The following is an 18093-nucleotide window of genomic DNA, read 5'->3' as shown; positions in this document are numbered from 1 at the left end:
GAGAACTCACGCACGTAGAGAGAGAGAGAGATTAAGAGGAAACTGAAGGAGAGGTGGGGTGGAATAAGTGTTTTAAGGGGAAATGGAGTTGTAATCGACGAAGTGGGAGAGGTAGGGTTTTAAAAGAATGAAACGTGTGAGTTTAATACTCAGACGATTTGAGTCGTCCGTCTACCAGACGGATTTTTCGTCTGGTTCACTATGACCAGATGGATGTCTGTCTGTTTCCAGACAGTCGTCCGTCTGGTTGCTGTATTGACTGTTGCCTCAAAGTTTGATCTAGGCTGGGGAAAATATGATGTTTGTCTTATTCTAAGAGATCAATGAGCCCCAATTTCTTTCTTAGTTCAACAAAGCGATCTTCACTTATGGGTTTGGTGAATATGTCCGCCAATTGGTGATGTGTATGAATAAATTCAAGGACAACTTCGTTCTTCTGAATGCAATCCCTAAGAAAGTAATGCCTTATATTAATGTGCTTGCTCTTGAGTGAAGCACAAGGTTCTTGCTATGGTTGATGGCACTAGTGTTGTCACACTTGATAGGGCATTTCTCAAAATGAACCTTATAGTCTTTTAAGGTTTGTTTCATCCATAACACTTGAGCACAACACTTATTGGATGCTATGTATTCCGCCTCGGTTGTCGAAAGAACAACACAGTTTTATTTCTTGCTAAACCATGACACTAGGCATGGTCCAAGCAAGTGACATGTGCCACTTGTGCTCTTCTAGTCAGCATGACAACCGGCAAAGTCGGCATCCGAAAAACTTAGTAGGTCAAATTCTTGACTCTTAGGATACCATAAACCTAAGTTTGATGTGCCTTTCAAGTATTTGAATATTCTCTTTACGGCACAAGCATGAGATTGTTTAGGATTGGTTTGATATCTTGCATAAGCACAAACATTAAACATTATATCAGGTCTACTAGCTGTTAAGTATACGAGGCTTCCAATCATACCTTTATACTTAGTGGCATCTAAGGACTTCTCGTTCTCATCTTTTGATAATTCAAAGATGTGTTCATGGGTGTTCCACTAGCTTTTTGAGAAATCACATCAAATTTCTTTATGAGTTCCTTGATATACTTGGTTTGACTAATGAAGATGCCATTTCTACATTGTTTAATTTGGAAACCAAGAAAGAAATTTAATTCACTCATTATGCTCATTTCAAATTCATTTCTCATACAAGTACCAAAATCATGACTTAAAGATTCATTTGTAACACAAAAAATGATATCATCTACATATATTTGCACAATAATAATGTCATTATTTTTATACTTTACAAATAATGTGGTGTCTACCTTACCCATTAAAAATCCTTTTTGGATTAGGAATTTGCTTAACCTTTCATACCAAGCTCGTGGAGCTTGCTTAAGTCCATATAGAGCCTTTTTAAGTTTGAAGACATGGTTGGGGTATGTAGGGTCTTCAAATCCCGGAGGTTGTGCAACATACATTTCCTCCATAATGAATCCGTTTAAGAATGCACTTTTGACATCCATTTGACATAACTTGAAGTTCTTATGGCATGCAAATGCTAATAGCATTCTTATGGATTCCAATCGGGCTACGGGTGCATGAGTCTCATCAAAATCAATTCCCTTTTGTTGATTATACCCTTAGGAAACCAACCTTGCCTTGTTTTTAACAACTTGACCATTTTCATCAAGCTTGTTTCTAAATATCCATTTGGTGGCTATGATGGTATAGTCTCGGGATCTTTGAATGAGTTCCCAAACATCATTTTTTTCGAATTGATTTAACTCTTCTTGCATGACCATGATCCAATAACTATCGATTAGGGTCTCTTTTGCATTTTTGGGTTTTATAGTTGACAAGAATGCAACATAATTGTAGAAATTTTGAGTTCTTGATGTAGTTTAGATTCCTTGATCTAAGTCACCTATGACTTGTTCAAGGGGATGGTCTTTTCATGGGACTACCTCCTTAGGTAATTCTAGAGAGGAGGTCCCACTACATTTGGGATCATTTTTAAGTTCTTCTTGAGATGAGTTATCTACTTTTTCTCTAATTACATGTTTAACCCTCCCATCATCATCTTCATTCTTCATCAATTACAAGTTTATATTAATCCTTAGGTAGAGATACATCACATTTGACGTTCATTGATTCTTCCACAGCTAAGGTTCTTTTATTTAACATTCTATAGGCCCTACTATTTTGGGAGTATCCCAAGAAAACTCCTCCATCAATTTTTTCATCAAATTTTCCGTTAGGGTTCTTAGTGTTCAATATAATGCATTTACATCCAAATATTTGGAAGTGATCAACCTTAGGTACTTTATTGTGATAAAGTTCATATGGTGTCTTGTCTAAGAGTTTTCTAATTAGTACATGATTTAAGACATAACAAGCGGTGCTTGTTGCTTCCGCTTAAAGATACTTTGGCAATGAGAATTCACTACACTAAGCATGGTTCTAGCCATTTCTTGGAGTGATCTATTCTTTCTTTCTACCTTTTCATTTGATTGGGGGGGGGGTCCTAGGGGCAGAGAAATTATGAGTTGTGCCTTATTTATCGCAAAACTCTTCAAAGTAGTTGTTGTCAAATTCCTTCCCATGGTCACTTTGAATGGTGGTTATGAGGTATCCTTTCTTGTTTTGAATTTTTCTGACAAGAATAGTGAATTCCTCAAAAGCATCATCTTTGTGTTTAAAAAACAAAGTTCATGTTTATCTAGAGTAGTCATCCACAATGACAAATGTATAATGTTTACCACCAAGGCTAGCTATGGGAATGGGTCCAATTAAGTCCATGAGAAGATGTTCTAGTGTTCTGCTAGTTGATACTATGTTATTGGATTTATGGGATACTTTAGTTTATTTTCCTTTTTGGCATGCATCACAAAAATAGTTTTTTTCAAACTTTATTTTTGGAAGATTTCTAACTAGGTTCTTTGATGCAATGGTTTCAATTAACTTCATATTAATGTGATCTAATTTCTATGCCAAATAAGAGTTTCTTCATGTGACATAAGACAAGTCATATTAGGTGATGATTCATTGAAAACACAAGTATAGATGTTATTTGTCACATCCACCCAGCCTGTACCCTATCTGGAATACTCGAGTGTGTGATCCACAGCTCCAAAGATCAAGTTTAGGAATGATCATATCCAAGCACAATAACATAATCAAAAGCAAGAACAAATCATTGTATTCAAGTAATTTATTAATAAAAGTCAAGAAAGGATCTCAGAAAGATCACAAAAGAATATCAGAGTGCAAGTGACATGATACCAAATCAAAAGACAACTGTAGAGTATAGCGAAAATATACCCCACAACATATGCGGAAGGTAGATCGAAATCTAAGCAAAGCTCTAAGCTAATACAAGTAAAAGGAAAAGACTAGAATAAACAAGAGAAGTCTAATCAACATCTTCCATCGGCTCTTCTTCTTCTTCAATCTTCATCTTCTTCACCTTGGGGTTATGCTTTTGAAGCTTTAGATCAGCATCTAGCGCACGGTCCCATCAACGAACGAGACGATGCCGGCTGCCGTCAATAGGAGCCATCAATGCGGCCCAAATTTGTGTGTTGGCTGCCTCGCTAGTCAACACCTTGTCCAGAGACTTCCATAGCTGTACCATATATGGAAGGGTCCTTCGTACAGTGGCATGGGTTCTCTTCCGGACCTGCAATGCCATCTAAAAACAAGTCCCCCGAAGGGTAAGCTCAAAAGAACTTAGCAAGTAATCAAAACACAATAAGCATCTTCACATGCAAACACAAACAAACATATATACAATGATATGAAACAATATATGCAAGTATTGCTTTTAACTCTATATATGTATGCTGATCTTTATTGGCAGACATGCTTTAAGTCATAGCACCATACCCCTTTGGGTAGGTCTCACTCTGTTCACTGGTTGGTAATGGGTCCTGCATCCCTCTCGGACATTCCATGGTTGGGGTTTAAGTCAACACTTTCTCATATCACCGTTTGGTCTGAGTACTGGTGTATGTCAGGGTCAAGCCTAGCCTAATGCAAGTCTTCTACTTAGTTATATCAACTTAGATCCAGATACTACCATTCCTCCCCTCTCGGGATCCTTTCCGGTATCCTTCTCACTAGAGTCAGCGTATCCCTCTCGGCTACGGACTTACTAACCCTACTGGTCATTCACAAATAATAAATGGGAAGCTCTAATGTCCTCTTATGGATATAACTCACCGGTCTCAAGCGCCCATGAGCCCAATTTTACTATTTGCAATCCTACCAATGAATGGCCCCCACAATGTGATTTATGTCCTCACACGGATATAACTCATTGGTCTCGAGTGCCCATAAATCCCCATTGCTGCCATGGGTCATTCGGTCTAATACCCTTCCGAATCGGGTCTGATATAACAGGGGATGCCTAGACAAACACTGCTAGACCAATCCTAGGCATGTTAAACAGTTGTCAGGGAAAGAGTTAAAGGGGCACCATAGGAAAACGTCCCATACCACCTCCATTGGTGTCCAAAGACAGAAACGCCAAAAGGGCATTCCCCATTCCATAGCCACAACCTAGGCATTCACATTATAATATGATTCCATATAAATCACATTCACATTCACATTCACATTCACACCATAGTCCAAATCACATTCTCATAATCAATAATAAATTCTAATATGTAATTCACAATATGGACAAGCTACTGTAGTTGCAGAAGTATCATGATGTAAAGAAAACAACACATCAGTAGCTAGATCATGCATTCATGTCATAATACATAAAAACATGTAAATAAGCATATTGTGAGTTGGAATACTCACTTCGTAATCCGAATTTATAATCTTCAAGTAAGAGATTAGAGAACAGATCCAAATTCACCTAAACAAGCTTGACAAAACATGTATAGGTCATAAGAAGTAAATCCGAGAGATAGGAGTCGAAACAGAGCAAAATTGGAGTTGCTGACTGCCTTGGTCGATTGGTTGGTCTATTGGCCCAGTTGACCACACAGTCGACCAGTGTGAACAGTACGCGACAGCAAACACTAAATTGGTCATAACTTCTTCGTTTAAAGTCCGATTGCTCCGAAATTCGAAGGGGAACTCCACATAAACATACTAAGACTACCTAGCATGGATTAGACACCATCCATGATCAAAATCATAGACTTTCTAATTTGGAAACATGACTTTCTAATTTAAAAACATGACTTTCTGTTTTGATAAAAAACATGGTTTTCAATGAAAACAACTATGGTTGCAAAGGAGAATTAAGGATTCACTTAAGAGGATCATTAGCAATAGATTAGAGATGAATACTAACATGAATTTAGATCTGATATGCTAGAGAAATCAGATTAAAGGAATGATCATAAAGATATCATATAATCATGGCTAAGAATTCAAGCATGAAGATCATAGCATCAATGGAATGAATGGAGATTCATTCAAAGACATTGAATACAATAGATCAGCAATAAAACTAAGAATAAGCATGTCTAATACTGATTAGAAAGGAAAAACTACAATAAGAAAGAATCATGCTATCAAAACCAATTCAGAAACAAAGAAAATCAAGGAGATTCACTATATGGCTTCAAGGAATGCATAAAGTGAATGGAGTTTCACTCTAAGACAAAAGGAGATCAAAGAATAGACAATTACAGTAGTGTAATGCCTTCTTTTCAATCAAAACAATAAGCTAGAACAGTAAGGAGAAGAGATTAGAGAAGAAGGATGTAGAATACTAACCTTGTTGAAGAAGAACCAAATTAGAAACTAGGAAGAATGCTTGAGGATCTTCCACAACACCAATAGAGGCTTGAAAGGAGCTTCCCACGTTCTCTAGGGGTTTTAGAAACAAAGGAGGCTAAGATACACGAAGTCTAATTATATAGAGCATTAAAAACCCTAAAAGAAGATCTTACCAAATCTTGCTATTCTGTTGGTAGATTGGCTAGTCGACTGGCCTAGTTGACCACCCAATCGACCAAGCCTGACAGTAAGGCTTAGTCAGGGACTTCAAGGCCCAAACTTCATCAAATTCACATGGGCTGCTCCCAACTCAACATATGGCCTTCCTAGCATAGAGGAGTACCTTCCAACCATGTCCAACCATGTCCAAATAGGCTTTAGGTCCATCAACTAAGTTCTTAAACATCAAGGTGCAATTAATCTCCAATTCATATAAGGTTTCAATAAAAAGACTTCATCATCAATCTCCATGGGTTTTGGGTCAAACACCATGTCTTCTATTGAGATGGCCAACAAAGTCTTCTTCATTCACTTCGGGTCTTCAGATCTACACTAAGGGAGAGGTCTGACTTGACTTCCTAGGACCTTCCAAACATATTCACACTGAACGCTGGGTTCCACTTCAAGGTCAAACACCTACAAGTCACTTCTTTATCCAAAACAGATAGGTTGTCCAAGCTAGGTTTTGGGCTGGATTTCACATTATCTCTCCTAATACGTTTTATAATTAGATTTTCATTCATATTTTTCACATGGCAACAAGAAACATCAAATGTAACTTTATAACATATACTACACATTGACTTACACTAAGCAAGTTATATGATATTTTATCAACTAAATATACATTTGAGATAGAAGTACCTCCAATGTTAACTTGACCAATGCCTACTATCTTTCCTTTGCTATTGTCTCTATAAGTGACACATCCTCCATCATATGATCTAATCTTTGTGAAGAGCTTTGGATTTGACGTCATGTGCTTGGAACAACCGCTATTAATGTACCATTCACTTCTTTGGATGTTCATCAAGCATACCTATATAAGAAGGAAAATGTATGCATTGGTCCTCATGTTTACATGGGTCCAACTTGGTTAGATCTTATTGGTTTCATGTTGAACCAACTAGGTTGATATCCTTTGAGTTTTTGAAATCTTAGGTCACAAATGTCAAAAGGTTCTTGGACTTGAGGTTTTTGTTTCATTTGTCCTATGAAGTTTTGACTTCTTTGCCCACTCCTTTGGTTTGTGTTTTTATAGAAGTTTTGACTTCTTCTAGGTCTTTGATGGTTTGACATATATGTCTTAAATGGAGGTTTAGGCATATGCTCAAAAGGGGCATAGTAGGGAGATGACCAATTATAATCAAACATCATTTGGTTTTGGTTTGGCCAAAATTGGTGATGTTGTTGGCTTTGAACATTATGATAGTTTTGGGGTTTTTGCCACCTATAGTCATAATGGTTTTGGTATCCTCCATTACTACTTGAATAACCTTGGTTAGAGTAATTTGGTCTTTTTGTTCTTTGGTTATTCTTTGGTCCATTCTTTTAATTCCCATTTTGCCCTTTTATTTAGTAATGGTAATTTCCTCTTCCAATTTTCTTTTTTATTTGTTTGAGGTTGAGTCTTGTTCACACTTTGAATGTTTCCTTGAACATTTGTGGTTTTGGTGAAGGATTTTGCTAGATCATCCTTTTTCAAATTTAACTTCCTTCCCCTTTTTAGGAGTGGTGGTTTCTCCATTGAATCTGAGTCCTTCTTTATCTTGAGGACCTCTTTTGGGGGGTTTCTAGAAGATTATCTAGGTTCTTTTGCCCATTTTTGAATGTCACAAGGGCATTGTTTAGATCAATGTTTTCATTTTGTATTTTCTTAATTTACTCCCGTAGATCATTTACGGTGTCATTAAGAGAGGATACTTCACTTTTCAAAACCTTATTTTTCTTTTCAAGTTTCTTAATTAAATTACATAAGGTTTGAATGACACTAACTAGATCTTCTTCATCAATGTCATTTATTTCGTTTTTATCATTAATGGAATCAAGACTATCGTATATAGTGTTTACCTCAAGGTCTTGATCTTCATCCGATTTAGCCATCAAGGCTAAGTTGATCTTCTCTTCATCGGATTCCTTGTTTCCTTCCTCATCATCGCTTACAGTGTAGGTGACTTCGGCTTTGTAGGCTTTCTTCTTTCCTTTGTTTGGACACTTTGTTTTGAAGTGACCCGGTTTCCTACACTAAAATCAAATGACATCTTGAATGTTAGTGGGTGGAGTTACTTTTTTCTCTTTCACTTTCATTATCCTTCTTGGTAGAGCTTTTATCAGAGCAATTGGCTTTTTCTTTGGCTCTTTTAAGTGACTTTCTTCATATATTTTGTCTTCCTCAAGCTCCGCCTCATGTGCAAGTAGGGATCCCATAAGCTCATCAAGTGTGATATTTTCTAAATTTTCCACTTCTTGTATTGTGGTCTTCTTGGGTCTCCATGAAGGTTGAAGAGCTCTTAGGATTCTCCTTGTCACATCCTAATGTGCAAAATCCTTACCTAGACTATGCAAATTATTAACAATATTAGTGAATTTAGTAAATAAATAAGTTATATTCTCATCATCCAACATTTTAAAGTTTTCATATTGAAGCATGTGAACATCCAAATTCAATTTTTAGATTTGGATGGTTCCTTTATAGGTAACAACCAATTTGTCATAAATTTCCCTAGCATTCTTGTAAGTACCACATCTATTTTATACCTTTTCACTTAAGGCACATTATAGAAACATTTTGGCTTTGTGGTTTGCTTAGGATTTGGCCTTGTCGGTTCCATCCCATTCAGTCTTGGTTTGAGTATTTTGTTACTATCTTTATCAAGCTAGGTAATCTCATTTGGTCCACATTTAATTATGTCCCAAACATCTATGTCAATGGCACACACAAAGTCTTCAAATCTTGTTTTTCAATGTGTAAACCCTTTTTCATCAAAATATGGAGGCCTAAAGGTCTTAAGTCCTTTGGGTCTTGAGGAGTATTGATTGGATGATGATGCCGTGATCTTTTACTCTTTTAGAGATTGATTTCAATATCAATTTGAGCTCCCGCTCTGATACCAATTGTTAAGGCAACCTAGAGGAGGGTGAATACGTTACAACTAGTGGATTTGCCTAATTTTTTGGTTTAATTGCAAAATTCAAAGTAAAATTGTAGATTTCAATGATAATTAAGTAATGCAATCAATCCACAAAACAAGTATTTTCTAGTGGTTCGACTTTGCAAGTCGATGTCCACTCCTCTCTTGGCCTCAAATGAGTATTCCACTAGTGATTCTCTTTCAATACAATGGGTAGAAATCAAACCCTTTACAATCTTTGTTCTAAGTAGGGCAAGAACACCTTTTACAATCTTTGTTCTAAGTAGGGCAAGAGCACCCTTTACAATCTTTGTTTTAAGTAGGGCAACAACACCCTCTACCAATTCTAATCAACCTAGACTAGAATTTTAAACAATCAATAATATGAGTAATTGGAAGATATTACTTAATAAGGGTTGTGACACTTTACACCTTCTATAAGTGTCATGCAATGAGGAATGAATGCTCAAGAGATGAGATGCACCACTAATGAAGTCCCAATGGCCTTCAATAACTCCAAGCTTTACCCCAATGAACTTGCTTGATAACTTTGGAACGTCCTTCAAAGTTGAGTGAGGTTGGAAGGCAAGTGATCAATGCTTGTTCATCAATTTGAGAGCTTTGAGAGTTGTGAGATAGTAAATACTCAATAGGCAAGGTAGAGAATCTCAAATGGGGGTGGTTGAGCTTATAAAGATGACATTCACTTGCTTGACCCAACCTCCCAATATATAGAAAATTTCTGTGAAATCTTAGTCCAGACGGACATCCATCTGACTAGATGGATGTCCGTCTCAATTTTTAGCCGTTTGAAATATTGCCGTTGGGCTAATTTAGGACCAGGCAGACGTTTGTCTGGCTTTAGTAAGCCAGATGAATTTCCTTCTGACTAGATGGAAAATCTGTCTGGCACTTTGTGTGACCAGACGGACGTTTGTCTGGCAACACGAGTGCCCAATCAAATTGGGACTTGGACTTGATTGGGTTTTTGGTATTTTTGTCATCCCTAAGCTTCATACACTCTTAATATGTCCTACGTCAGTTTAGTGACATGATATGCTCACAATTTAATACAATTACATGTGAGTGCATATGGAGGTTTTCTAAGTCCTAAATTCATCTAAGTTTTGAACTTGACTTGATCTACGCATCTTCTTGTGCTTTGAACTTGATGCTCATCTTGACCTTGATTCCTTGTCTAAGAATATTTGATCTTGACCTAGGCTTGAGCATCTGGTGAGTTTGGTCCAATGAGTTGAATTCGGTCAACTTGTTTTAGTAATGAGTTGGACAGTCACAACTTAATGTAGACATTAGTAATTTGTGTTTGTTATCATCAAAACTAATGGAGCCTGATGTGGCAATGCTGACATGACATTTCCCAACATTTCACATTCTGTTGCTGCTTGACACGGGGTCCAGCTCCTCGGTGAGTGCGCGGGGGTCCAGGGAGGCCGCTTCGGCAGGGGTGTGGGGGTAGCGCCCCTGGAGCCTGTAGAGGTCCTATGTCACTTTCGGCCTCAAAGTTTCTTTGTAAGTTGGGCCTCGATTCCCAAATGACTAGCTATTATATTTATATACAGCTTTGTAGAACAAATTTTGATTAAAAATAAAATTAAGAAAAAAAATATTATGTACAAAATGTAAAAAAAGGGCTACCTTAGCGTTTAAACGGCAATAAGGTGAACAAGGTGACAAAACAGTAGTGCTTAGGCAAAGAAGCAACAAAAAAATAACATGTCAATTAAGCGGTTCAAAACAAGGCGGTTGAAAAAATTGAAACCTCGGTGGACGCTTTGACAACCATGATTGAAACCTTGCCAAATGGCGGCGAAATTCTGCCGACATTTTGAGTGTTGGTGGTTTCGTTGACATTTCGGGGTTTCGTTGGTTTTGCCAACCATCGACACCCGAAATGTCGTCGAAATTGTGAACCTTGATTCTGACACTCCCCCTCAAGCTGGAGCATAGATGTCAAACGTGCCTAACTTGTTACAATATAATCAACTCTTACAGTTATGCTCTAGGTTGTTACAGATATAATCAACTCTTGGAGCCCCTAAAGATTTCGTGAATAAGTCAATGCTAGACTTGGAGGACCCTAGAAAAGCTGTCAGATTAGGTGGGCACTTTGTCACCACCGATGACTTGATATCTTATTGAATCAAACTTTTTCCCTAGTCCCCCCTAGAAAACTCATCATAGCAAGTTGCTTACGCTGGTTGTTCTTCTTAGTAACATTAGAAATGATGGGAAGTATAGAATTAAACTCTTCGTGCATCCTTCTAAAATCTGCAAAATACTGGGTCAAAGGCCAACCCTTCCTATCAACTCGGTAGAACTCCTGGGATAGCTCGTATATGTAAGAAAGGTTGTTCTGACTAAAGTACAAAACATTCAAATATTCTTATAGTTCCTCGACAATATCAATATGGGTAGCAAGGTCCATGATATTTTTCTTCCCAAAATTAACATTTGTCCTAAAATATGGGCATCCACCATCTCCCAATTGGGGTCTGTCGTATCAGGTTTTTTGGTCAAGTGGTCCTGTTGTCCTCGTAAGAATCACTGCTAGAACAATTTTCCTCTACTGATGGAAATTGCTACCTTCTTCAAGTTTATGTTCAGTAAGCCGATGGGAAGAAGAGGATAAAACCTCGGTCGTGGTATTTTTATTTTCAGTCTTAGCTTCAGCCATCCGAGAATTCTCAACTCTGAAATAGCATCTAGCATCAAACAGAAAACAAAATTAAAAAAAAAAAGGAAACTTGGATCATTGAATAAGAACCAACTCAGGATACTCCTTTCCTTGTACTTCCAATAATGCCCTTCGACCAACCATAATCTTTGTAAAGTAATCCACGTCCAAGAGCGTTCTTGGGATCCCTTATTCATAAAACAATATATTAATGAGATGTTTGAGTAGACAAAAATTGACTCACAACACTGATTGAAAAAGCAATATTAGGCCAAGTCACAAAGATAGTTCAATTAACCAACAAGTCTTCAATACTTCTCCTGATCATCCAGAACAGTTCCATGTTCTTGCATAAGCTTTACATTAAGGTCCGCAGTTTATCTGAAGGTTTAGAACTAAGCATCCTAGTTCTAAAGAACAAATGAACCACATACTTACATTATGGCAAGAACATTTATTTCTTTGATTGAGCAACCCTTACACCCTAGAAATACTACTCTTCCTAAGTCTTCAGACTGAAACTGTTGTTGCAAATCCAACTTCCAACTTTTCAGTACGAACATATTCATCTCCAGTAATAACAATATCTTCAACATAAAAGATAACTAATAAATTTCCAGCACTAGTATGGCAAAAAAACACTGAATGGTCACCAATGAGTTAGCCCAAAGTCCATCATAATAGGCATAAAGCAACCAAACTATGCTTGAGTCAATTGCTTCAGCCTGTACAATGACTTATTACTTAAGTTTGCAAACGATACCACTCTCCCCCTGAGCAACAACTCAAGGAGGTTGCTCCGTGTAAACTTCCTTATAGAGCTCACTGTTGAGGAAAGCAATCTTCACATTAAGTTGACATATAGGCCAATAAGAATCAATAGCCAAAGAAACAAGACTGGGGTGAAGTAAATTTAGCAACAGTAGAAAAGGTGTTCAAGTGATCCACACCATAAACCTGGGCATTACCTCTTCACCACAAGTCTGGCCTTCAAACGAACAAGGCTGCTGTCAGGGTTAACTTCCATAGTGAGCGCCCACCAAAACCCAATGGCTTTCTTACTGGGAGGCAAAGGTACCAGATCCCAATGGACGTCTTGTTTATGGCATTTAGTAAAAAATTGTATGTTGATAAGTCAAAAACTTTGTGGATATCAACTTTCAAGAAGGTACTTAAGAAATTATTTTTTCGGTTGAAACCATGGAACAAAAATCGATCGATATGGTCAAAATATCGATCGATATGTCTGGATTTTTTGAATTCGAAATGTAGTAGTAGGAACAGAAAGTATCCATATTGTTTTGTATCGACTGACATATCGGTCGATACGAGTCGAAATACCATATTGGGCCGAAATGTTACCTGCGCAGCTTATAAAGTGTCCAAACCGAGCTACTTTTCAACCTATCGACGCTATTTCGACCTACCGAGCGATATCACCCTCTGCATTTCGACCTCCTTTGGAAAATTTTGCTGATTTCTCTTGCTTTCATCCCCTTCTACACCTAATTTCTGGTATTCCATTTCCTTCAAACACTTGATTTGCTCCTCCATTTGTGCATTTTCTCAAATCTTGCAAGGTGAGTAACCAACTTCTTCATTTTTTGATTTTTGTTCATTTGTGCCTTAAATCATATTAGATTGCTTCCAAATTTATGTATGTTTACTTTAGAGTGTTGATCTATGAATTTGTAGTATCAAAATTATTTTTTGATTCTTCCTACTATTTTTTTTAATTTTTCTGTTGTTAAAAATTATTTACTAAATTATGTATATTGCTAACAATGTATATGTATAGTACATGTATAAGCTTCAAATGAATGTATGTGAGAGTTGAGACACCATATTGCTCTGATGGTGTTGAATTAATTTTTTTCTGTTAATTATGTAATTTTACTGTATTTAATATATATTTAAATAATTAAAAAATATTTATTTAAAAAAAAAACTAATTAATTTCTGTTTTAAATTTTAAAATAGCGGAGTATTAGTGGAAGCATCTATGCAATTTTTGGAACATGTTGTGGATATTTTTAAGATAGTTTGTGTGTAGAATAGACTTGTAACTCACTTACTTGTAAGTAATAACATTCCCGCTTCTTTTCTGATTCATGTACTATATACTTGGAATGTTGGATACTTGGATGTTACATTCTCAGTAGTTTTTTAGTAAACTAGTAGTTCTATAGTGTTTATTATGCTTGAAATAGGTAGTATGCAAAAATCCAAATCAATTTGAGTGCATTTGAGGCTCGAAATTGACTTTTCAAAAGTCAGATAAATAGTATCTAGTTTCGGTCGAAATTTCGACCTTTTTCAAGGTCAAAATTACCATACTGATCAAAAATTTTCCTTGGTTGAAACCTCTAACAATTTCATGGCAAGGAGGATTTATCAGAGGTCCAGTGACCTAGGATAAAAGTTGATTGTTTTTCACTGGCTAGAGAATCAAGAACCAACTTAAAGGCTATATTGCTAGTGGGAAGATATTGCAACATGGACCCTGGCACTGGGTTGATAAGATGTTGAGTCTCTGTCATAGGTATGGAAGGTCTTCAGTACTAGAGCTGCGACTTCTTGTCTGTATGATGTCCTTTACTGGACTTCTTGCTTTCCTTTGCTGGTGGCATTGTTATTTGCCTGCTGGTCCTTGTTTAAAGATTGTAGAATCTATTTTCTCCTTTGGCAAATTGCCACTTTTTCTTTGCTGGTACATTGACTAGATATTGCTGGTCAAGGAATTCGAAAACAAATTAAAATTATTGAAAATGGGTATCCCAGTTCTGTTTTGACTGCAGTAAAGTCAGTATTAATTCAGGTTTTGTCCACTGGTAACCACAGGAACAACATTAACAAATTGCAGGAAACTGAATAAACTACACATTATCTGAGACAGAAGAAGAAAGTTTAGGGGGATTTAATTTGAAGCACTATTAACAAGGTGGCAAGGTGACTCTGGCACTGGAGAATGGCAATAGTTTCTAGTTGCCTTTGGACGGCAAGGTGTGGCCTAGGTGACGCCTTGATAACTTTAACTTGATGAGTCTCACCCTAAGCTTATGCTAGTCTCATCTTCTACTCCAGCCTCTGACTGCAGCTCTGTTTCCTACAGAAGAATTGTCAGTTCATTCATAGTGCTATAGGGCTCCTATAATGCATACAGGCATATCTCTGCTTAATGGGAAAATTTTATAGAAACCCAAATTGTTTAGAAGCTTCACTAGTAAGGAAGGTTGGCCAGATTCAGTTTGATGGGAGTTAAAAGATGTAGGGAGGGGTCCAAAATGATTTTTTTCTTGCCCAAAATTTCATTAGATTAAACTTTCCAAGGGATAGGTCCAAATTGATTACCGCATAAGAAATGATATGCTTGTGCTAGGGTTTGATCCTAGTATTACTATGGATAGAGTGGTTTGGCGGATGAAGAGTCATGTAGCCAAGCCCTTGTGAGGGAATGCTCCTAGGATGCTGCTTTGGACTATTGCTTTGATCTCATCCTTCACTTAATTCTTTTCCTACTTCCTTTGGTTCCTTTTACTGTTTTTTTTGCTTCTGAGCCTCATCAAGATCCATTTAGCTGACCCCAGTTGGTCTGGATAAGGATGCTGTCACAACTCTTTTTATTGAGAAGTTGGGAGGTTTATAGAACCTCATCGGAATTCTCTTCTTGACTTAATGGCCTTTGTATTTCGAATATATATTAGGCTCTTCTCAAAAGTCAAAATGTTTATGAACTTTTCATTTTTATGGTCTATCACACTCAGATAATATGAAACTAACCTATTATATTCCCAAGACCTCATGGCTTTCAGGATTAGCTTCAATTAACTAATTAAAATATGTCACCTAATGCCCTATATTGGTTGTCAGATGAGGTCCATTACATTAAAATCATAAATATCAGCTTCCTACCCATGTAACCTGTTAGGCTACTTATTCCAACCCATTAGAATTAAATTTGTTTTTGTTCAGGCATGAAAAGTTTTGCTGGCTATTTTGTGACATAATGCATTCTCTTAAATTTAGTATCCAAAATTTTTGCATAAAAAATAAGCACATACTAGAAATACACTAAACTATAGATAGCAGACATAATAATCTTATTCTCTGGTCCTATCTCAGGATATGTATTTGGATTTTTTGTTGAAACAATGTTAACAATAGTTTGTTGATCATCCATATGTATTTCATTCTGAAGCAGCAGGAGCACATTTTATCTTCCAGTTCCCCCCTTGATGCAATCTTTTTAATCTGTTATTGCAGTGTGGATAAGGGATTTCCAACTGTCACCTTCAATTTTCAAAATTCACTGGCTTTGGTGGTTTATCCTCATGAGTATTTATTCCAGCTCCACGTAAGTATTGAGTTATTCATCAACTGTTCTCATTATTTAGCCTTGTCTCTCACCCCCGGCCCTCCTTTTAGCATGGTTGTGTTTTTGTAAAATCTCAAGTGATTGCCTTTTTGTGCTACTAGTTAGGTTAGGAGCAACACTTCAGGCTTCCTCTATTGAACTCCTTATATTTGAAAACTTTGTTCTATATTGTTAATTTTTCAGAATTAATTTAGGTATATTTATGTAAGTCATCAACAAATAGTCTTTTCTTCTTTTTCTATTTCTCTTCTTTCTTCATTAACTAAACTAGCTACCTGAGGTTTTACATCTTGGTTTCACTCCTAGTTTTGCCAAGCAGAGGCTACAAAACTGAGATGTATTGAAATCTTAGTGGGATGTTTTATATTTTTTCTCATTTCAACTAGATGGTGGTTTTTGATGGCCATGTTGTCAAGATATGTCTTGAAAACTTGACATCCATCCTTTACTTATGTTTGTGAATTTAAAGAATTATCACAAGCGCATGGTATCATGCAGCACACAGGTCTATCTCAATTCTCAGGAGGAAAGTTTTCGATCTTGTTCCTTCAATTGATGCGAGATGTGATATTCTTGTCTTGGAGTAACTTGAATAAAAAGTAAAAGAGGAATTCCTACGCTTAGCCTGATATAACTACTTCAACTCTTGTCACTAGAATTGGAATATTTAAAGCTAAAAGTTTTGCAAAGGAGAAAAGAAGAGTATAGTTGAAAAGAACAACTTTAGTTGAAGGAAAGCAAAATTACATAAGACTAAAATTGAAAAGAACAACTTTAGTTGAAGTAAAGTAAAATTACATTTTATGAAAAAATAATTATATCTACTTTACTAAAAATAAAACCCTAAACTAAGCATGAAACTAAAAAGGAAAAAAAAGTAAGATGCTTACTTGAAAAAATGTATTAAAAGTTAGCTGGCTCCTATACAAAGCCAATTGAGGGGGATTCTACTAGAGAAGAAGGGATCTGAGTAGTTTCGAGTGTGTCTAGAAGGAAGTAGGCTAGACTTTAGGGGGTTAGGGCAGTGAGGGAGGAGAATCAATTGGACCAGTAAGAAACCAACCGAGATATTGTTTATTTCCATCTGCTCTTTCCGCACCTAGATTTGTATTCTTGGTGGTTGTCCTAGGCATGATTCTGGGAGTAAGGTTAATAATATATGATGTTGTAGTGGCACTTTGACATTAAGTTAGAAATTGTTGTTAGGTGGATGGTACTACAAACTCATCCACCACATCATGAACTATTTGTGGATGTTTGCATGCCTCCATCTCCTCATCAAGCTAGTTAAAGCCCACCCAGTGTATATACTCGTTTGTTTAATTGATGATGTTTGTATGTTGTACCCAAGGTCCAAAATTTCATCCTTCGGGGTCCTTCTGCCCTGGTTTTTGGTGTCCAGTCTAACTTGAGGCCCATAAACACATTGGGAGTGTTACTTTTGCTGAAAAACTAACCCAAAGTGGGGTTCTTGATCGGCACTTGCCTGGCTGTATGTAGGCGAAAGTAAAAGTATGGAACATAAATTTTAACCAACATTCATATGCAAACGATGCAAGAGAATGCTAAGATCTTCATTACAATGCATGAAAAAAGAGAACAACTAAAATTCAATATAAAAGTGTATTAAGTGAGGACTCAGTAGTTAGTAGTAGTACTGTACAAAACAGTATAAATGTATAATGTATTACATAACAATATCTGAATGAATTATATATTACAGTCACATCACACTTATGAATAAGAATAACCTAATAGTAGCTGCTGTGCTGTGGTGGCTCCATTGTCTCAACCCTGTAGGCTTGCCTTTGCGAGTAGTTATGTTCATTATTTCTCGGGTTTTGATTTATTATGGTTCCCATAGTCCCACTCGAGAGTTCTAACTCTTGTGAATAGTCGACATACTTAACTTATGTCATGGTATGCCTATAGTAGTCCAAGTAGTCACACACTGCCTTTTTGTACGTAGCATCATCCTCATGAAACAACCAATTCATCTTATAGAAAGTGTCATGTGGGAAAGGATTTTTGCCACATGGCTGGCCGGTGCATTGATTAATTCCCCATCACCTGAATCTCTCTGTGGCATGTGAACTGGTTTTGCATATTGTACTGGTGCTAGTACAAAACTACTGGTGGCCTGGATGGATATCCAA

The 18093-nt window shown here is 36.8% G+C and overlaps 1 protein-coding gene across 3 annotated transcripts in view; it reads left to right on the top strand.

The window, feature by feature from the left end:
• The window catches only part of LOC149022348 (Eukaryotic aspartyl protease family protein), a 75405-nt gene that overhangs the window by 26259 nt on the left and 31053 nt on the right, over positions 1 to 18093 (top strand). For all 3 annotated transcript variants that reach the window (XM_089150477.1, XM_089150478.1, XM_089150480.1), the window contains exon 8: positions 15826 to 15916. In XM_089150477.1, the coding sequence (XP_089006603.1) occupies positions 15826 to 15916 (91 nt within the window). The remainder of the gene's footprint in view (positions 1 to 15825; positions 15917 to 18093) is intronic.

This window comes from Hakea prostrata, chromosome 3 (assembly GCF_041222555.1).
Source record: "Hakea prostrata isolate BN-2017 chromosome 3, UWA_Hpros_2, whole genome shotgun sequence".
Taxonomy (NCBI): domain Eukaryota; kingdom Viridiplantae; phylum Streptophyta; class Magnoliopsida; order Proteales; family Proteaceae; genus Hakea; species Hakea prostrata.
Note: the sequence above shows the minus strand (reverse complement) of the source record. Positions and strands in the feature narration are given on the sequence as shown.